The 22,643-nt window shown below is 42.5% G+C and overlaps 1 protein-coding gene across 1 annotated transcript; it reads left to right on the forward strand.

The window, feature by feature from the left end:
• Window positions 1-1,664: 1,664 nt before the first annotated feature.
• Window positions 1,665-21,220, forward strand: HMGCS2 (3-hydroxy-3-methylglutaryl-CoA synthase 2). The gene is given in 13 exon segments (XM_030869319.2): window positions 1,665-1,676; window positions 8,878-9,315; window positions 9,318-9,385; window positions 12,960-13,084; window positions 13,673-13,819; window positions 13,822-13,836; window positions 15,204-15,369; window positions 17,777-17,918; window positions 17,920-17,951; window positions 18,999-19,044; window positions 19,046-19,109; window positions 19,743-19,865; window positions 21,114-21,220. Coding segments are annotated over 13 exon segments (1,485 nt in total).
• The last annotated feature ends 1,423 nt before the right edge of the window (window positions 21,221-22,643 follow it).

A 22,643-nucleotide genomic window follows, 5' to 3' on the forward strand; every position in this document is an offset into this window, starting at 1 on the left:
TCAATTTATCAGTCATAGAAACCTTGGCTAAATGCATCTTCAGGGCATTTGTTGAAATGAGGACTGTGAGTCTCTGAGGTAGAAGAGGCAGATGTAGCTAAAAATGGTAAATCTAGGTGCCTGGGAACGTTGTTTATTACAATTTTGCTCTCCTAAATCAGCTTTTTTGACAGAATTGCTTAAAAAACAAACATTGTTTTTGCAAGATTCACCCTAAACTTTCTAAACTTTTTAAACCATAATAATCAATTTTTCTGATTCCTAATGTTTATCTAGCACCTGGCGCTTTTTTTTTAACATCTTTATTGGAGTATAATTGCTTCCCAACGGTGTGTTAGTTTCTGCTTTATAACAAAGTGAATCAGCTATACATATACATCCTGACACATTTTTGATTAATCAACACTCTATCTTTCATCAATAGTTCAGCTAAAGAGCTGCCGTCCAGGAGTTGAAGGACCCCAAAATCTCAAAGCAAGAATAAAAATGTCTGTCCTCATTTAGAAAGTATCAAAATGTGAGTTTATGTAAGTGTTTGAGGGGTGTCTTCTTTACTATATTTCCTTCAACACTTTGGACAATTCATAGAAAAACCAATTACTTTATTGTGCTTGACTATAATTACTTGACTAAGTCAACTAAATTCTGTCCACTATGAAAAACTATCACCTGATGTTGTTATGCTATTATTTCCCCCAATTTATACTTCAAATAACATATTCCTGGTACTTCCTCAACCTACAAGGTTCCCTTATTCCAAAGAAACAACTTAATATTAGATTTAACCACATGGCATTGACATTTCTTCAACCAAAAATGGTTGAAGATTGGTGCAGATCATGCATAGATCCAGACAGCCTAGATTCAAAGCCCATTTAAGTCACTTGCAAGTTCTCAAACCACAGATGATTATACAGTTTTTCTAAACCTCAGTTTCCTCATCTGTAAAATGGGTGTAATAATAGTAGCCATCTCAGTTATGAGAATTAAATGAGATAATGTGCAAAAAGTGCTTAGCACAGTACCTGGCACACAGTAGTTTCTTAGTACATGCCAACTTAAAAGAGAGAAAGAAATGAAGCTGAACCATCCCATGTTTTCCCAATGCTTAGCACAGTGCTTAATCTGTTATCTATACTTAATAAAGTTTTTACCGGATTGGCTGGTTTTGGCCTTCAATTTTATCAAAATCATCTATTAGTATCCATAATTCTGTGTGACTATTGGGTGTTTTGGTCTAAGAGCCTAATGTTCCTATTCAGTTCCATCTATTTTCTCAGTGAATTGAGTGTTTGGGATGACCTGGAGCTCCAAATTTTAGAGGTCATAGGGAGGAGGAGCAGTTGTGAGGAGTGGCCAGTGATTTGGAGGAAAATCCTGCGGTTGTCAGGTTCTGTAAGCCAAATGAAAAATGTGTCTCAAGAAAGAGGGAGTGAGAATATGAGCCGTGTGCTCCTGAGAGGTCGAGTAAGCGGAAGGTTCAGAACCAAATGTTGGGTTTGGCAAAAAGGAAGTTACTGATGACCTTGACAAAAGGAATTTCAATGGAATGCAGGAGACAAAAGCCAAAATGGGGCAATTAAAGACAGAGTGAGAAGAAAAGATGTGAAACACTGAGAACAGAAAATTTAGTGGCTTTCAGTATAGAGGGGAGCAGAGAGGCGATGGCACACTCGGTAGGACATATAGGGTCAAAAGGGCATTTTTTAAAACATTTTTATTGGCGTATAATTGCTTTACAATGGTGTGTTAGTTTCTGCTTTATAACAAAGTGAATCAGTTATACATATACATATGTTCCCATATCTCTTCCCTCTTGTGTCTCCCTCCCTCCCACCCTCCCTGTCCCACCCTTCTAGCTAGTCACAAAGCACCGAGCTGATCTCCCTGTGCTATGCGGCTGCTTCCCACTAGCTATCTATTTTACATTTGGTACTGTATATATGTCCATATATACACTACCACTCTCTCACTTTGTCCCAGCTTACCCTTCCCTCTCCCCACGTCCTCAAGTCCATTCTCTAGTAGGCCTGTGTCTTTATTCCTGTCTTGACCCTAGGTTCTTCATGACCATTTTATTTTATTTTATTTTTTTAGATTCCATATATATGTGTTAGCATACGGTATTTGTTTTTCTCTTTCTGACTTACTTCACTCTGTATGACAGACTCTAGGTCCATCCACCTCACTACAAATAACTCAGAGAAAACTATAATTCAAAATGAGTCATGTATCACAATGTTCATTGCAGCTCTATTTACAACAGCCAGGACATGGAAGAAACCTAAGTGTCCATCGACAGATGAGTAGATAAAGAAGATGTGGCAAAAGGGTAAAGATGTGATTGAACGCTGATAAGAGCAACCTAGTAGAAAGGGGAAAAATCAGGAAGAAGAGAAGAGACAATTGCAGAACCACAGTCTTCACACAGAGCAGAGGCAGTACAATCAGTGCACAAGTGGTGACATCAGATTTAAAACAGAGCAGGGATTGTTCCTCTAGATAAGAACTATAGGAAAGTAGAGTATGGGGTATAAAGGCAGGCAATTTGCTGAATTTGCTAATAAGAGATGGAGTACTTCTCTTCTGATGGTTTCTATTTTCTCAGTGAAAGAGGAGTCGAAGTAATCAGTTGAGAATGAGTAGAGGAGATGGGCTGAAGACAGAAGAGGAAGTGTGACTAGTCATTTGGGAGTGGGAGAGCAAATGAACTAGGAAAATGTAGTAGAATTGCCAGACTATGCTGAGGGTCCATTTGAGATATGCGGTTGTAAATGTAAAGCTAACCAGTTAATACCATACTGTGTTTTCCTTCAGCCTTGTTTAGCTGCTCAGATACAGGCACAGGGTAGACCAAGAGTGGGTTTAGGGCTTCCTTGATGGCGCAGTGATTGAGAGTCCGCCTGCCGATGCAGGGGACACGGGTTCATGCCCTGGTCCGGGAAGATCCCACATGCCACGGAGCGGCTGGTCCCGTGAGCCATGGCCGCTGGGCCTGCGCATCCAGAGCCTGTGCTCTGCAACGGGAGAGGCCACAACAGTGAGAGGCCCATGTACCGCAAAAAAAAAAAAAAAGAAGAAAAAAAAGATGCAGATGTAGAGAGTGGACTTGAGGACACTGGGAGGGGGAAGGGTAAGCTGAGACAAAGTGAGAGAGTGGTATTGACATATATCCATTACCAAATGTATTGTAGATAGCTAGTGGGAAGCAGCCACATAGCACAGGGAGATCAGCTCGGTGCTTTGTGACCGCCTAGAGGCCTGGGATAGGGAGAGTGGGAGGGAGACGCAAGAGGGAGGGGATATGGGGATATATGTATACGTATAGCTGATTCACTTTGTTATACAGCAGCAACTAACACAACAATGTAAAGCAATTATACTCCAATAAAGACATTAAACACACACACACACACACAAAGTAAGCAGGGAAGATAGAGGTTATTAGAATTGTGCTGCATGAAATTAAAACTTTGGAGGTTGTATAGCGAGAAGGTCAAGAGTATGAGAATGGAAACTCATACTAGAGATTATCATACTAAGTGACTAAGCAGGACAGAGAAAGACAAATATCATATGATATTGCTTATATGTGGAATCCAAAAATAATAATAATAATAATACAAATGAACTTATATACAAAACAGAAATAGACCCACAGACGTAGAAAACCAATTTATGGTTGCCGAAGGGGAAGGGGGGGGGATAAATTAGGAGTTTGGGACTAATACATACACACTACTATATTTAAAATATATAACCAGCAAGGACCTACTGTATAGCACAGGAACTATACTCAATATTTTGTAATAACCTATAAGGGAAAAGAAACTGAAAAATTATATATATATATATATAAATAACTGAATCACTTTGCTGTACACCTGAAACTCACACAACATTGTAAATCAATTATACTTAAAAAAAAAAAAAGAGTATGAGTGTGGGATGGGAGGCTGAGGTCAAGTGGAGGACAAAAATCACGGAAGTGGGAACTTACGTGAGAGGGCAGCGTGGATGAATTACCTATGTGGAGATTCACATCTCCAAGAATGCTGAGGATTGAGGGTGGAAAGGAAGGCAGTGATCCCTGTGCTTCCATGTTCATGAACAAGGGTAGTGGAGCAGGACTGAATGTTGACTGCAAGAATGAAAGGCACTGGTTGGTCCAGACAGATGGCATGTGCTTGCAGAGAATGGGGCTTTTGAGAGGAGGGAGAAGAAAAATACTCTGGCGATATCAGCGAAGAGCAAAGAGGACATATGCCTTATTCCAAGCACTGCAGTACATTGGGTTCCTTTGGCCAGGGGTCCCATATTATGGAAAGCAAAGAGCGCAACCACCATGTGAGAGTTGCAGTCTGAGACAGAGAAAGAAGCAAAGGGCGTATTCAGAAAAAGGATTGGAAATAAGGAATTTTCAGTTGATGACAGAGCTTTGCCAGTGGCTCAGTGGAAGGGCATGGGGTGACAGAGCAAGGTGGGAGATTGGGTTAGAGCAGTAAGCACCAAGATGTATGGAGGCAAGAATCTAAAGATGATGGAAGACCTGAGAGACTTGGACTTCTAGGGGCAGCTGGAAGTTCTCTGTCTTCAGGAAAATGAAGTTGCCTCTGTTTCCCCTAAATCAGGAACCACTCTGACTGTTCTCTGTGCCCTGCACAGAGTCATAGTAGACAGAGGGGTTAATTGAATGAACTAATGAGTGAATGCATGACTCTTGTAAAAGATAGAGGAAGATCGGTGCAATGAGAGTGGGATGGAGGGAGAGATTCATTAGAAGATCAGAGGGCAGGAGCATTTTATTGTGAAGTAGAAGACCAAAGTGGAAAGAGCAGAATCTGGAGTCGAAAGACATGGTTGAGTGCCCAACCTGCCATTTACCAGCTGTAGATCTTTGGGAAAGCTGGATCACCTGTCCACATATCACTAGCCTCATCAGTAAAGCAGACCTTTCCTCTTCAGGAGACCTTGAGCTGCAAATGACGATCACCTCTTTAGGGCTTCTGTACTTTTATTGTAGCACTTATTGCATTGCACTTGGAAATTGTATAGCGCTATACAAACACAAGAATGACAATAAAAACAGAAGAAATGGAGCAGGCTCTTTATCCTCTCTAATTCCAGCCCTTTGCCTGTATGCCCGTACCACTCCCAACTACTTAAAGGGCTACTATGAATAGATTCATTCCCTTTGGTTTTGAGAGATTTTCCTTATCATCAAAATACATTAATAACAGCTAACTCGACAGAGAGCTTTCTCGACAACCAAGTGAGAGTAACTCAGACAAGGGTCCAAGACCAGGTTGGATTACCTTAGGATGTATTATAAGGAACACCATAGCCTCCTGAGGTGGCTGAACATAAACAAGGCTGCCACAAGAGCCCAAGAAAGGAGGGATCAGTGCCATCCTTTCCCATACATGCCCAGGAGCAGCACAGGTATGTACATGTTGGAGAGATGATGCTTTTCTTTGATTTGCCCATGTTCTAAGTGAGAAGTTGTGCCCAGTTTTAGAAGCCACAGAGCCTCGATAAGCAGGGGCAGGGTTTGCGGAGGCAGAAGTCACTAGAATCCCAGTCAAAAGTTGGCAAGGCTTGGGAACAGCCTTAAAGAAGCAAGTTAACCTCTCAAGGTCTCAGTCACCTCATCTCTAAAGAGACAGCCCAGGTCTGTTTACCGAATTCCAGGATCCCAAACCTCTGGCACCTGCCGATGTCAGCAAGACACGTTTTACACCCCTAGCAGCACGAAGCAATGGAAATATCGGTACCAGGGCCCATGACATTCTCTCCACCACCGTTTGCACCTCTCCCCCCAGCCCCTGCTGAGACCTTCAGGACTCTGTGTCACCTGCAGTGTCAGTAAAACCAGCTGCTTCAAGTCACTGTAGTCAGATTCAAAATGGACGGAGGATAAGAAGTGTGTTTCTCTGCTCTCTGATTTCATGAAAGGGGGACATGAGATGTACAGATAAGAGTGTATGTGTGTGCGTGTGTGTGTACCATGTGCTCGTGCACAGAAGCACACACGCACTCCTTTTTTTTTGCAAACACTCCCCAAGTCCAGCCCAAGGGCTCACAGTCTCCCAGCATTGATGGTAACACAGCTACCGCTAGCACCCGGACACCCCTAAACCATCCAGTGTACTTTAGGACTAGCCCTTTCTTCCTTCCCATTTCTACACTGCATTCCAAGAATATTTAGAGAAACACTTTTCGCCCAGTGTCTTCCCTTGCCTGGTGCCCAGGGAACCTGTGTGCGTGGATGTATCGGGTGGGAGGAGATGCCTTGAGCCTTCTTATTTTCTTCATGACTCCCCACCATCATCAACACTCTTCCCCACCCCCTGAGTACAGGCCTAATGTCCCAGCTCGGAATTTAACATGTTTTTCCATTTGTGAGGAAGGGATTGAAGTGGATTTGCTTGTCTCAATGAGCAACCGTTGGCTGTCCTCCAAGAGATAAACCCCAGTCCCCCTGACCTGCCCCCTCCTTCTGATGTCCTTGGTTCCAACACTTGGAATTATCATTCACATCTCCCTTTTGGTGTACTCACAGCTAATCCCATTTTCCATGGCCTGGATGGGTATTAAGAGTCCTCTTTATGGCTCTCCTTTTCTCTGTATGTCTATCCCCTCTAATCCAACTTGCATTCACTCTAAATCCACCATAAAGACGGCTCCCACCCCATGTGCTTCAACTGCCTTTAAAATAAGGAAGACCTTTGCCCTCCACTTCATGGTCCCCACCTGCTTTTCTCATTTGTTGTCCTCCTTCTCCCCTTCACTCTCTGCTCCAGGTGCCCTTACCTGTTCAATCACCCCCTGCTGTAGCACTGTCCCTGCAGCCACCCTCCAATTCTTCATCAGAAGACGCTCCACTTATCCATCAAGGTTGACCTCAAATTTAGCCCCTTCCATGAGGCCAGTCCTGATTCTCCCACACACAGGAAATCTCTGCTTCCTTTGAATTCCCGTGGGGTTTTGCCCATCTCCCTCTTGTGGCCTTTATCATATTCTGACTCTTGGTTGGGTTATATAGTATGTATGTGCTTATCTCATTCCTCCTACTGGTGGAGGAGGCCCCCAAGAACCTTGATCTCCGCCTTTCTCCGACCGTCCCCTTCACCCCACAGCCCTCCATAGCACAGTGCCTGGCATATAATAGCTAATTTTGTGTTTTTTTTGTTGTTGTTTGTTTGTTTTTTGGCTGTGTTGGGTCTTCGTTTCTGCGTGCGGGCTCTCTCTAGTTGTGGTGAGCAGAGGCTACTCTTTGTTGCAGTGCATGGGTTTCTCATTGTCGTGGCTTCTCTTGTTGCAGAGCACGGGATCTAGGTGTGTGGGCTTCAGTAGCTGTGGCACGCAGGCTCAGTAGTTGTGGCTCGTGGGCTCTAGAGCACAGGCTCAGTAGTTGTGGCGCACCAGCTTAGTTGCTCCACGGCATGTGGGATCTTCCCAGGCCAGGGCTCGAACCCGTGTCCCTTGCAATGGCAGGTGGATTCTTAACCACTGTACCACCAGGGAAGCCCTAATAGCTAATTTTGAAACACAAGAGAAGGAGGCGAGATGGAGTAAAGAAATAAAAGTCTGATGCATGTTCTTGAACCAAGCAACACCAGAACGAAACCAGTTCTAAATTAAATAAAGTGATTATTTTTTAGAGAAAGTACAAGATTAGATGGATACTCTTAACTCCAGTGGCCTGATGTTTCTGGAAACCTCTACATGTTAACTTTTCTTCAAGGCTCTGGAATCCATTTCCAAGTAATAACCCCCTACCAAGACATTTACAAAAGTTACAATGTGACTAATTCTTGGAAACTTTCCTTATGACTTGAGATTTCTAACTGGGAAAGAGAGGGATGGAGTGAGCTTAGAGACGACAGAGGGAGAATGAGAATGAGAGAAAACCCAGCCAAGCACAGGACTGAGCTCTGGGTAGCCATTAGCTCTAGGTACTGGGAAGCTCTTCCACGAACATTTGAGAGTATAAACTCTAATTATCTGAGTGTCACCAAATAGGGCAGAGAACTAAACTTCAATTCTCTTTTGTCAGATACGAATAAACATTTATCACTTTGCCTCACTATCTTGTGATCACATGATCCATTTTGCCTCACAGCAGTCCTTTAAAGTGACCTCTGTGATGGGAAAACGGGGGTTACAAGAAGCCCAGAATCCTGTGGATGACTGATGGATACATTCCATCCGGGCTACAATTCCTGTGGCATAGAGCTAAATGCATAAGCCTGCAGAGCCACCCTGTCACTCTTCCACGATCAGGAATCCTGTAGCCAGATGCAAGTCAAAGGAATTTGGTGGTACTCATGAGTGAAAAGACAGAATATTTCTAACAGATGAGAAACTGAGAAGTTACCCTGAGCACATCGCTTCACCAATGTGTGCCTTGCTTTCACCATCTGGAAAATGAAGAATACCTCTAAAGTAACCAGCTTTCAGGTGCTTTTTATGTGGAACAAATAGAAGGTGGGCTTGGTGAGTTCTTTACTTGTAGCTAGAAGGAGAAACTCCAGATCTTCTCCAGAGGGATTAGGAGTCAGGGTTGAAGAGAGGTGGTGGGTCCAGGAAAGAAACAGTTTTCTTCCCTCTTTACTGAATCTTTCTCCACTTTTTCTCTGCTCCAGTTTGGAATTGCCCTCTCTGTCTTCTGTATTTCCACAGACGTTGCTTGTTCTACATGTATTTAGCTATAAAAATGCTGGAGGGACATTTACTAAGGATAAAAGGGTAAATTCAACAGGAAAATACAATTCTAAATTTGTATTCATCTGATGTCTTTAAAATATATTTTTTAAAAAATGAATGAAATGATTGCTGTACTGTCTTTTGAGGAAACTAGCTAGAGCCCATTAGTGGAATTTTGATTGTTTTCTCTACTACACGTTTTCTACAGTCCCTGCTATCCCCTTGGCCAAAAGAGATGCTTGGCCAAAGGATGTGGGCATCCTTGCCCTGGAGGTCTATTTCCCAGCCCATTATGTGGACCAAACAGACATGGAGAAGTTTAACAATGTGGGGGCAGGGAAGTACACAGTGGGCATGGGCCAAACCCAGATGGGCTTCTGCTCAGTCCAGGAGGGCATCAACTCCCTGTGCCTGACAGTGGTGCAGCAGTTGATGGAGCACACGCAGCTCCCATGGGAATCTGTGGGCCGGCGGGAAGTGGGCACTGAGACCATCATCGACAAGCCCAAGGCTGTCAAAACAGTGCTCAAGGAGCTCTTCCAGGATTCAGGCAACACTGACATTGAGGGCATAGATACCACCAGTGCCTGCTACGGTGACACTGCCTCTCTCTATTCAGTGTTGCCAACTGGGTCGAGTCCAGCTCCTGGGATGGTACATGCTGCCAGAGGCATATGTAAGAAGGGAGCTGGGTTGGAGGCCGAATCCTCAGCTTCTCCTTTCCTTGGGTGGTTTCATTCAGAGAGGGAAGGACACCTTCTTCATACAGCTGCTGCGATCATCCAACAACCACAATGATAATAACCACTGAGACGTGTATAGCTTTATACAGTTAATCAGGGAGCATGTTCACAGAGTCATTCATTTGGTCCTCACAACAGCCTAGGAAGTGGCTGTCATACCTGATTTATGGGGGGAAAATGGAGGATCTAATATCTTACACGTAGTGCATGGCAGAAGCAAGACACCAAATCAAATTTGGTATATTTCCCATTTCACTCTTCCTGTTTCTCTAAGGTTTCTCCCAAGTCTCTGAGCGGGAAAGAGATTGGTGATGTTAAAAGATTTAAACAAGTTTAGGTGTTAGGGAAAAACACCCTGATAAAAATAGACCCAAAGAATCACAGGATAGACTATGACACAGAGTATTTCTACTTTCTCTCCCTTGCCTGGTTCCTAGGAGAGTTAGAAACCTAGGTCTGTCAATAATTGATGACAAGTCCCTTAACCTCTGAGAGACTCAGAGTTTTTGTTTGCCTACCTGCCTTACAGGCATTAAACAAGATATCAATGGAGATGTGAAAAAACAGTACCTGGGCAGACAAGGCCCTACTTTAATAAGTTGGAAACCAGAATTTAAACTTTAGAAACCATAATAAACATTAATTATAAAATTAATTATGAAGTCTTGATGTTGGCGGTGACCCTAGAGACTATCTAATCCAATATTTTTCACTTTAAAAAGAGGCCAAGAAGAGTTTAATGGTTTGTCTCTGTTCATGCAACAAGGCAGTACAATTCCACACACCCATTCAGTGTTTTTTTTCAACTGCCCTGCGTAGCCTCGCCAAGAATGATTCCATTGATTTGGCATGTTCTAGTCTCTACATCGTCAAACCTGTACTTGCAGTGCTTCTCCTGCTTGGCATTTGTATTATTACCTCTCCAGCAACCCCTACTACCGTCACCACCAACATGTCCAGCCCAGAATTTAGTTAGAGAGTAGAAGTGAAGGGCAAGGGACACACACCAGCCTTTAACCCAAAATCAGAGCCTTTATTTGGGGGCATTAGCAGCTTCAAACATGTCATTTCAAATGAGTAAATTCTGCTGAATGGTTGGGTATTCCACAGGAGAGGGCTGCAAATGCATCCTTCTTTAACGTGATGTCTTGCGGGGGAAAAATTCAAACAAGCTATTAGGATGTGAATTGTTAATCTATACTAAAACAAAAAGCATATTTAAGCTTGAGTCTAATGGCAAATGCCAAAACAAGACAAGGCCAGCATAGATGTGATCTCTGCTTCTGACCTGGCCATCCACCTGGGGACCCTCAGATGGGAGAAGGTGGTTCTGGGACTCACCAAGAAGGTCTGGACCACTCCAGAGAGACAGCAGGGTATGAGGGAAGGAAAGAGTGGTACTGGCTCAGATTGCCTGAGAGACCTCATTTTTTCTTGTCTTTTTTTGTTTTAAATGAAGGTAATTGAAACCAACAGTTAAGTACATACACACACACACACACAAAAGGGTGAAAAGTAAAGAAAGTAAAGAAAATTTCCCTTTGACACCCCATTACCAACTCCCATAATTTAACACTGACAGTTTCTATGTATTCTTCCAGGAATTTTCTATATACCTGAAAGCATACCCTTATCTATTCATTTTTTAGCATTGTACACATTATTCCTCATCTCTATGATGTCTTAGAGGTCATTCTATAGATAGATAGATATAAGATAGATAGATAGATATACACATAAGGTCACCTAAAGTCATTCTTTTAAAAGCCACATAATATTCTATTGACAGATATGCCAAACCTTAGTCCCATATAGATGGATATTTAGATTGATGTATGTTTTTGCAATTATAAATACTGTTTTAATGAACATTGTACAATAGCTTTGCACGCTCATGATAATATGTTCTAGGAATAGATTCCTAGAAGTGGAATTGCAGAATAGTTTGATCTAAAGGTTTGATAGAATATGCCAAATTGTTCTTCAACATGTTGTACTAAAGTGCATTCCTACAATATATATTATCAAACTTTCTAATCTTTGTCAGTTTAATAAGTAATATAATAGTATCATTGATTTTCCTTTGCTATTATAAGAGAACTTTGATATTTTTATGATGTTTATTGGCCATTTTTCTATTACATATCTTATGTTTCTTATGAGGCGCTTATATATGAATGAAAATAATCCTTTGTTGGCTTTATGTACTGTAAATACTTCCCCAGTTTGTCTTTTGAGTTTGTTTCTGATAGAAGGTTTTAATTTTAGACAGTCTAATTGACTGGTTTTTTCCTTAATGGCTTCTAAATACTATTCTATAGTTTCCTAATTTTATATACATATATAAATTTTGTTTATATATATTATATGTTTATTATATATTTTTATATATTATGTATATAAAATTGCAGAGAAAAAATAACAATACTGTTTCGTTGGGATTGGAGTTTGAGTTGTTATATAATCTTAAGAGAAGGTTCTTGGGTTTCAATGAATTTGGGTTGGAACCTTGACTCTGAATCTTTATCCTACCATCTATTAGCTGCGTGGCTTTAGGTAAGTGACTCAGGTTCTTTGGGTCTCAATTCCTTTGTCTATAAAGAGGAGATAACTGTATCTGACAGATAAGCTTATTGTGAGGACTGAATTATACAGAAATAATGGCTCTCAACACAGTGCTGGCATAAACCCTGGGGGCTTCCTCACAGTTTAGGTAGAATCCTAAAATTGCCGCCATGTTTCTCTCACAAACCCAAGTTTGAGGGCGGGCAGTACTATCAGATGAGAGAGGAACAAATAATATTCAAGACAACAATCATTTATTGAATAATCATCTGGCTACTATAGAAGTAGTTACTATGGTTCACCTACATTAAATGTGGTTACTTGACACTAACTCTTCTCAGAAGGAAGGTAATACCAGATTGTTCGAAGCACGTGGTTCAGGATCCAGTCAGAACCGGGTCTGAATATTTAATTCCGTATTCATGAGGTGGGTGACCTTAGACAAATTACTTGGATTCTCTAGAAGGCAGTGTCTTCCTTTGTAAATGTGGATAATTCCTGCCTCACTGGATTATTTTAAGGATTGTTTGAGGATAGCTCATGTCTATCTAGGATTTCAAATATTAGTTTCCCTCCCCATCCCTTGGCCTTCTATGATTTGAAAGAAATTTCCACTGTAGTACTATGAAGTGCTATAAGGTGATCAGTACAAACCTAAATTATCTCCAGAAGTGCTAATTTATGAATGTTTCATTGAATTCAGAAACTGAATTCTGAATAAATGAGGATTTTACAGCTAGAGTCACAGAACACTGAGTTTGGACATTGCATTTCAAATGTGTCATGATGAATTTCACTAGACCAAGTTCCATGGGGCAAGAATTTTTATTTTGGTTCAGTGATCTATCACCAGTACCTAAAATTGTGCCTGGCATACAGGAGGCTTTCAGTCTGCTTGAGATTTGGTAGTGATAATAATTATTTCTTGTCTCTCATTACAAGTCACTATGCCCTGGTGGTCTGTGGAGACATCGCAGTGTACTCCAGTGGTAATATTCACCCCACAGGCAGGGCTGGAGCTGTGGCAATGCTGGTTGGGCCCAAGGGCCCTCTAGCCCTCAAGAGAGGTTTGTAGTAAACAGTGTCTATGTGGCGCCGGGAGACTGTGCATGGCGTAACCAAATACCTAGCTCCTAATTCCAAGTTGGCCCACCCACTATGCAGGGCCGAAATGTGGATCTGGTGATGATATTGACTGTCTCCAAAAGACTGGACTGGGGAGCAGAGGGCAGGGAGGAGGGGAAGAGAGGGATCCGCAAGCTTGCCTCTTCTGCACCATCACACTTTGGGATAATGATGTGTGGAATGGCTGGCACTGGTGCTGCTGACAAGGACCCTTTGAGAGCTAAACTGACAACTGAAAATGAAAGAAGATAATTGAGTATAAAGTGAGAGCTTTCCTTTGAGACTTTTGGTGTCTATTCCAGATTTTTTTTAAGCCCATCTAGGTATGGAAATGGAAATATAAATCTCATTTATATAAAAGTGACAATTCAATCAACTCCTTTTGAACACATGAGGGATGCTCGGTGGGCTCAGGCTTGGGCACGAGAAAGATAAAGACCAGGGGGCTGCTTGTATGTGGCTCTCCTATCCTCTCTGCTCAACGTGGGCTGCCTTGTACAGTCCCCGAATCCCTCTGTGTGCCTTGCCAGGGCTTAGAGCAACCCACATGGAGAATGTATATGACTTCTACAAAGCAGATATGACTTCAGAGTGCCCACAATTGGATGGGAAGCTGTCCATCCAGCGCTACTTACGGGCCCTGGACCGATGCTACATGTTATACCATCAAAAGATGCAGACGAGTGGGAGCAAGGTATGGGGCTCAGAGGGCAGAAGGTGGGGACCCTATTCACACGAGGCCAAGAGTACGTCCTAACCTCTTAAGACAAGGACTCTTTTCTCCTCTTCAAATGATCACAAGAGAATTGTTTCATGTCCCCTTCTTCTGACACCCTTTCCTGGGCCTGAGCTAAATTCCCTTTGGAAGTCACCCAGAGTCAAGCATGAAATTGCCTCTAACTTGAGTTAAATGAAAGAAAGTAGACAATCCAAGGTCAAAGCTGAAGCCAGTGGGTGCCGGCCACCTGGGGAGGTACTGTGTGAATCAGAGTGACCACGTCCTATGGAGGCCAGGATTCATTTCTGTTGAAGTCAGGAGTGATTTGACTCTTGGTTTATAGTTTGCCACCTTTTAAAGTCTGGTTGATGTTGAAAATTCTTACCTATATTTTCAGTATACTTAAGTGTTATCAGTGATTCTTTTCTTTGCCTGGTAGTGTTGGAAGTTGATTTTATTTTCACCTTACTTTCTGAAGTTCTCTGCTAAAAAATATGTACCAATTCCATAATCAGAAAAGAAACGAATCTTCTTTTAAAAATAAAGAGAAACTCATACACTTAAAAAATAAAGTGGGGAGTTCCTACCTGTTTAGCCATGCCCAGATGGGCATCTAAAAAAGGCAGGTTTCAGTGTGGGAAAAGGCATGTGCTGAAGCATCAGAGCATGGATGCTTTAGGGGTGTCCTGAAGCATCTTGCCTGTCTCTGCTGCACTGGGTGGGATGCTGGCTGCCTCCATGGGAAAGGAGTCGACTTCAACATCTCTGCCTCTGCCCATCCACTGTAAAATTGTTATTGGCTAATTGCTCTGGCATCCTCTGAATTCTTATGACATTCTAATTTTAGTCCTTAATCTCATATGGAATTTGATCAATGCCGCTTTGGATCTCAGCACCGAATTGTAAACTTTCCTAAGGGCAGGGGGTGCATTGCTCTTCTCTTTGGAATATGAGAGAGTCTGGAGTGTAGATCCAGAGACACCAGAACCCAAAGCCAAAGCCAGCTCTTTTCAAGCTGGGTGACCTTGGACACATGACTCAGCTTCATATTTTGGAGACTGTTTTCTCCCCTGGAAAATAGAGAAAATAATACAGTACGAGGTTGATTTGAGGAATTATTTGTCATAGAGGTTGGCAATGGCAGATAGGAAGAAAATATTTGTTTCTTTACCTTCTTTATGAGTAGAATGCTTAGTAAAATGCTTGTAAAATGAATGAACAAACCTCTGTGTGTTTGCCGGAGGTAGGAGCCAGTTTTCTGGGAGACCTCAGCACAGTTAGATCTTGGAGAGTATGTCTAAGTGGATCCTGCCACATCCTTGCTTTCACACTTCTTCTTCCAGCTGGCATCGATCGACATTTCACTCCTGATGACTTACAGTTTGTGATCTTTCACACACCCTTCTGCAAGAGGGTCCAGAAATCCCTGGCTCACCTGATGTTCAATGACTTTCTCTTAGCCAGTGGCAACACACAGACCGGCCTCTATAAGAGGCTGGAAGCCTTCAGGTGAGGTCTCTTCATAAGAAGGAGGAGGCTTCCTCATGCCTTGAGTTTGGACCACCAGCCACTCCTGTGGGAAAAGACAACAATCCTCCAACACAGTAGAAATGACACCAAGTCCTCACGTGGGTTAGTGCGTTATTGTTTTCTCAGAGACCTCACCCTGTATCTTAGGGAGCACAGGGGCACTGACAGAACCTCTAGATCAAGTGACTATAAGAAGCTTCGGCGAGTAATAAAAAGGGGAAAGGGAGTGTGGCTAAATTATTCAGGCAATAAACATGTTATGAACATCAACTATGTGTCAGACATCATACTAAACTCTGGGGACATAAAAGTGGATGTGACTCCATGATACCTGCCTAGAGGATCTCACAGTCTGTAGAGAAAGAAACACCTAGAAGCAAATAATCACAATGCAGGATGGCAACTTGGGGAGCGTCTGGTCTCATTCCCACTAGCCATTGGCTTAATGAATGTCTTGCTTGTTGCCTCAAATCCCCGCACCTATGAAATAGAGATAGTCCAGCTCACTCCCCTTTGCTGTCGATAAAGCAGGGAGAATGCTGTTTATTGATGCGATACTCCAAGATATTCAGAAAAGAAGAATACAAAGAGTTCTCACTGGGAAAGGAATCTTTCCCTTTCTTCTTGGTATCTGTTCAAGTTTTGGAGTATTTTACCAACATCTGCCCCTGTTTCTAACTACTACTGCTAACCCTGCCACCAACATACAAATTAGCACAAACACTGCTCCTAAGACCTACCCCATGGAAAAAAATTCTAACATATACCAAAGATAATAGCTTACTATCTCTAATATATGAAAGTCTCATCCATAACAAGAAAAACACACTAAGTAGAAAACTGAACAAAGTATATGGACAAGAAATTTCCTCAAGGAAGAAATGCACATAATCATATTTTTAAATGTGCATACCCATTAGTAACAAATATAAACAAGTTAATGTTTTCTTTAGATAGCGTTTAAAATTTTTGTATACCCAGAATTGAGTCTATGAGAAAATGAGCAATAGTAAACGGATACAAAGATTTGGGGGAGTAATAGGAAAACATGAAGCAAAAGCCTTAATAGATGTGCATCTTTGGCTCAGTAATTCCACGTGTTTAAAAGAACATGTAGCTATTCCTCAAAAAACTAAAAATAGAACTACCATATGACCCAGAAATTCTACTCCTGGGTATACATCAAAAAAACCCCAAAACACTAATTTGAAAAGATACATGCACCCCAACGTTCAGAGCAACATTATTTACATTTGCCAAGGTGTGGAAGCAACCTAAGTGTCCATCAGCAGATGAATGGATAAAGAAGATGTGGTACACATATACAATGGAATACTACTCAGTCATAAAAAAGAACAAAATTTTGCCATTTGCAACAACATGGATGGGCTTGGAGGACATTATGCTAAGTGAAATGAGTCAGACAGAGAAAGACAAATGCTGTATGATATCACTTGTAAGTGGAATCTAAAATACAACATACAAGTGAATATAACAAAAAAGAAGCAGACTCATAGATAGAACAAACTAGTGGGTACCAGTGGGGAGAGGGGGAGGAGCAACATAGGGGTGTAGGAGGTACAGGCTATTGGGTCTAATATAGACTCAAGGATGTATTGTACATCACGGGGAATATAGCCAACATTTTGTGATAACTGTAAATGGAAAGTAACCTTTTAAAATAGCATAAAAATTTTTAATGAAAAAAAAATGTTTCCAAAAAAAAAACAAACATGTAGCTATTCTCTGTAGTATTTTAGCTAATGAGGACAGAAACGGGTCAATTGGTTAAAGTAGGGTACATAATATCATGGTCCATTTGGCAGCCTTTAAAAATAATGTTAGAGGGCTTCCCTGGTGGCACAGTGGTTGAGAGTCTGCCTGCCGCTTCCGGGGACACGGGTTCGTGCCCCGGTCCGGGAAGATCCCACATCCCACATGCCGCGGAGCAGCTGGGCCCGTGAGCCATGGCCGCTGAGCCTGTGCGTCCGGAGCCTGTGCTCCGCAACGGGAGAGGCCACAACAGTGAGAGGCCCGCGTACCGCAAAAAAAAAAAAAATAATAATGTTAGAGAAGCTGACAATGTCATAGAGAAAATTAGTTAAGGAAGCATGCTAAACAGAATGTATCACATGATTTTACTTTCCAATAAACTGTATAAAATTAGGAATGGATTCCATAAGAAAACTACGACCTAAGTGCTCTCTCTGAATGGTAAGACTATTAGTGACAGTTTTCCTCTGTGTTTTCTGTATTTCCAAATATTCTATTATAAAAAACATGTGTCCCAAAGTCTTCTCTCCAGTAGCTGTTACACTTTTCCCCGTGCTGCATTCCTTCCCTCATGTGGCTTCTCGCCTGGCCTATTCCTCTGGCTGCCTCACAGGGGGCTAAAGCTGGAAGACACCTACACCGATAAGGACGTAGCAAAAGCATTTCAAAAGGCCTCTCTAGACATGTTCAACAAGAAGAGCAAGGCATCCCTCTACCTCTCCACACACAACGGGAATATGTACACTTCATCCCTGGGTGGAGGGATGCCTGGCCTCACTTCTGCTCCAGTGAGTACGGCATGTGACCCCACCTCCTCTCACCCGTGGCCTCTGGTCTGAGGGTTCAACCAAGTTTTGTTCCTCTTCTGGTTCAGAAGTTTTTCAAAAAGGAAAGAAAAAAGAAAGGAAGGAAAATGAAAGAAACAGGTTTCAAAGGTGTATGGGTAGGCAGATGTACCATCAGTATTAAACAGTGGTCTCCAAAGTGAAGTGCACGTACGATGCCAGGGGATGAGCAAGACCTATCTGGTGCAGCAGGAAAATAGTAGAACTTTTATGCATATTTTGATCTCATCCTTTAAAATCTCTGTACTCAGTAAAGCATGTTGGTCAAGAGATTCTAGCTTTAGAGCCCACAACCTGTGTTCAAATCTCTTTACCATTTATTAGCTTTGACCTTGGAAAAATATTTAACCTTTATGCACCTTCTTTTTCCCAACTATAAAATTTGTACAATAGCAATACCTACCTTCTAAGGTTTTGATGAATGTTAAATGTCTGAAGCAATTAAAACAGTAATGCTCAGCAGAGGCCCAAGTGTTAGTTTTTATTTTTATAGATATTCTCTTTTGTGGATTTTACAAGAAAACACTTGTACTAGTACATGCATACAACATGAGAAAAATATATATGTATATCATTGGACTTGCTCAAATTATTCCTAATGAGGGTAGAATAAAAAAAGTTACAACTGCTGAAGCATTGCCAGTCAACATGGGAGCCTTGAGATGAGTCCAGTGGTCTGACCTTCACTTGGAGGTGCCTTCAGAGTTCACTGAATTCATCTTGGCTTCCTGGGTGGGGAGAAGTTCCTTTTACATCCCAGAGATTCAGTTATGCTCACTGTGGCTTCTGTATCTTAGGCTTTAGCTGTTCTCCTCTTGGTAAGTTTTCCTCCTTCTGGGCCTACCCCCAGGGTCTTCCAGAAGCCCCTGTTTGTGTAGAGTGCCCAGAACCCATTGCTAGTTGCAAGAGGTTGACTAGACTGGTGGCTTCTTTGCAGTGCGGAACATAATGTTGATGTGTGGTTTTAGGTTTTGATTTCTTTCGCCGCAGTCACTCTGCCCAGGACTTGGCTGGCTCCAGGACTGGTGCCTTCTCTTAATGGCTCTGGCTTAGCGGAAAGTTTCTTTTCATTTCGGGTGCCCCAGGATGCTTCTCCAGGTGAGTCCAGTCTTTTGATCAGGCACTCCTGGCCAGTTTCATCGGGTAAAAGAAACCACTTTCTGCCTCACCACTACCAAGGCTCCCACCTTGACAGAATTATGTTGTGATTAAGAACAAAGGAAAGCCCTGAAGGGATTTAAGCAATAGAGTAAGTTTGTCTAGTTCATGTATTCGAAGCACTTCCCTGGTTACTACTTAGAGACTAGACTGATGAGAAACAAAGGTGAATGTGGGGAAACCTGTCAGATTGTTCCAGCAAATAGTCTAGGCAAGAGGTGATGGTGGTGGTTTGGTTGCAACTGGTTAAAGAGAAATGGATGGATTTGAGATATCCAGGAAACATTTGTGGATTATTTTATGATGGACGTGATCAAGGGCATACATCTAAGCGCTAAACGGGATACACCTTGACTAAATGAGAGTCTGCCTGTATGTTTTGCTAACATTATATTTGCTGAGCTTTATCATTTCTTGACATTCTAAGCCATACATAGAGCACTTTCCCCTGGGGCGGGAGCTCCCACAGAGCCTGGCTCTCCATTGGACTTGTGATTGGTAGCAGTGATGACAATGAAGTAAGTTTAAGAGTCTTACTTTTGCTTCCCAGTCTCGCCGCACGCCCCACCCCCCACCCCCCACCAGAGAAGCTGGTATCCAGTACATCAGACCTGCCAAAATGTCTCACCTCCCGGAAGCATGTGTCTCCTGAGAAGTTTACAGAAATAATGGACCAAAGAGAACAGTTCTACCACAAGGGTAAGAAAAAAGGCAGAAAGAGAGGAGAAGAAGGCAATTTTTCTCAGATTCTATGCCAGGAGCTGAGAGCCAGGGATTCATCAGAAGTCTAGAATATAGTGGGTGAGAGTGACGACTTCTATCAGATATGATTGGGAGAAGGTTTGTTAGGTTCGAAAGGGGAAGAACTGGGTGGGGAAGCAGAAGACAGAGTTGGGAAGAGGTAGGAGGCAGCATGTGGCTTCCCAGCACTGAGCATAGATAACCACCCAAAACAGGATACTGGACAATGAAGTCCCCTGGAAGCCAGAGGTATGGTCTTTGAAAACACTATCTACGCAACAGTTGAAAAAGCCCAGATTTTGGAGCCGGATATCAAAGTCTAAGCTGAGCTGTGATAACTTATCAGCTCTTTATCTTTGAGAAAATTATTGAAGTTTTCTCAGTTGCCTCATTTCTAAAATCATACGAACTTTGCAGGATTGCCAAAGAGATTAATGAATGAATTAATGATAAATAAGTTATCGGCAAATATTACTGTCTTCTTTCAGCTACCCCCTTTCCTTACCAAACATAAAACAAAATAGTGCCCCCAAAAAGCAACAAAGGAAAAGTACACCAAAGCAAAAGTTAGGACTGGAGAAGCCAGATGGTCATTTTAAAATCAGGGTAACCATATTTTTTTCAAGCAAAACTTGGGACACATGACTTGCCCTGAAAAGGAGACTGAACTTATGGAATTGAGAATGTTCCAGAAAACCTAGACCTAGTAGTCATTGATCTTATCTGGAACAGGGGACATGTTAGAGCAAAAAAGAAGCCAAAATAAAATAAAAATAGGACCTCTGAGATGAACGTTAATGGACAAAACTTTGAAATACTACAATGAATCAGAGTTGGAAAACTTAGGGCTAGGAAGGAAGTGTCTATTAGAAAACAGGATGCTCTGAGGTACACCTCAAGCTAGGTACCATTGGCAGAAGGACATGATGAAGATTTCAATGGAGGAAGGGCATGTCTACTGCAGAAAAACAGCATACTCCTACAACAAAATTTCTAGTAGACAAGTCTTAGGTACTAGCTCCAAGAGAGCTGCTTCTGGTTCTTCTGATGGCCCAGTGCCCTACTGGGTGTAGACTAGGTGACCTCGCCACCCCTTGCAGCACAGCCAGGAGAGCTCCACGTGAAGGTCTAGGCGTCCCTATTACCATTTTCTCTTCCTCAACCCCATGCAGCCCTTTGTGAGTATTGCCTCTTCTCATTCCACAGTGAATTTCTCACCACTTGGTGACAAAAACAGCCTTTTCCTAGGCACTTGATACCTGGAGAGAGTGGACGAGCTGTATCACCGAAAGTATGCCCGGCGTCTGGTCTAAAGGTGATAAGTGAAATTTTAGAGTGTAGGTGGCTTAAAGGTTTTCTTCTGGGTGACAGATGCAGTTCTGAGAGTGTGAACAGGCCAGAGAGGGTCCGTAGCTTCCAAAATGATCAGAGGTGGGGAGTTTGTACCACGAGGACCAAGTAAAACTCTTGGGGCTCTTTGCCCATGAAAGGCAAAAGCTGGGGGGAGGGGCACGTTCTTAAATCTTGAATCTGAAAAGAAGAGTCAACTTGTTTACCTGATCTACTCATGATAGGAAGCTCCCCTAGAAGCCTGATAGAAACAAAATTAGCATCCGCAACAGAAGCAGGCAGGCTGTGAACCCGAACCTATGGAACTCATTACTCCAATGGGGCAAGTTGGTAACAAAGATGAAGAGCATCAGAGAAGGACACGCCAGTGTGTTGGAGAGACTCATAAGGAAACGGGGTGCTGGGGATTCTGTGAGAGGCAGAAGCCTTGGCTGGAGGGAACCTTAGGCTAAGGGGCTGTGAGCAATCGTCCCGTGTTGCGATTCCTTCTGGGTAGAAGAAGTGAGATTTGGGAAATAAGTGGGTAGGGGCATAAGGAGAGAAGAGTTTGATGGAAGTGGATGGAATCGGGAAGAGAAATAGGAGAATTCTTTATGGTACTTTTTAAAGGAAAATCAAAGATTCAGAATTAGAATCTTGTAGTGCATGGACCCAGATATCTGCCTTCAGTTAATCTTCCAAATTGGGAAGATAAGCAGAATGGAAGTGTGAGAAGCAATTGCTTTTACAACACATAAATCTCAACAGATCAGTCCCTGTGCCTGAATACTTCATCTACATTTTCCTGTTTTTAAATTTTCCCCCCTACTTTGGTATATGAAGGGGGAAGACTAAAAAGGTTTGCCAAGGGCAGGATAGGGAACAGGGAAAGATGAGGAAGAAGTCCTGGGTAAACCAGATACCCGGATAAAACAGGAAAACTGCAGGATAAGGGGTGTCCTCTGTTCACTCCTAACCACTGCCAGCGTTCTCAGCCCTGTGGGGCAACTGAAGTGTGCCTCTGGGATGTTAGGAGGTAAGCGAGGTTGGAAAGGGGGCCGACCGGCCAGGCTGCAGGGTATGGTTGAGAACGGCAGGCTCCTTAAGCAGACTCATCAGACTTTGGTGCTACCAGGGAGTCATCTGTTTGTTTGCTTATCTGTTGTCTGTTTGTAATATGGTTGTTAAGGGCAAGTCAGTGGCAAAGAGGGGGCCATTAAATGTGTCAAGCTAGTTCAGTCATCAGAAGCAGAGAGAGAGAGAGAGGAGAAAGAAGAGACAGAGGAAGAGAGAGAGAATTGGGATTTTTCAAGGGAGAGTTTCCAAATCAGGTTCCCTCCCTCTCCTGGTCCACATGCTTAAGCAGCATTGTACCAAGAAAAGAAAAGCTGGGCCTCATCCTTGTCT

This window comes from Globicephala melas, chromosome 1 (assembly GCF_963455315.2).
Source record: "Globicephala melas chromosome 1, mGloMel1.2, whole genome shotgun sequence".
NCBI classification, from domain to species: Eukaryota; Metazoa; Chordata; class Mammalia; order Artiodactyla; family Delphinidae; genus Globicephala; species Globicephala melas.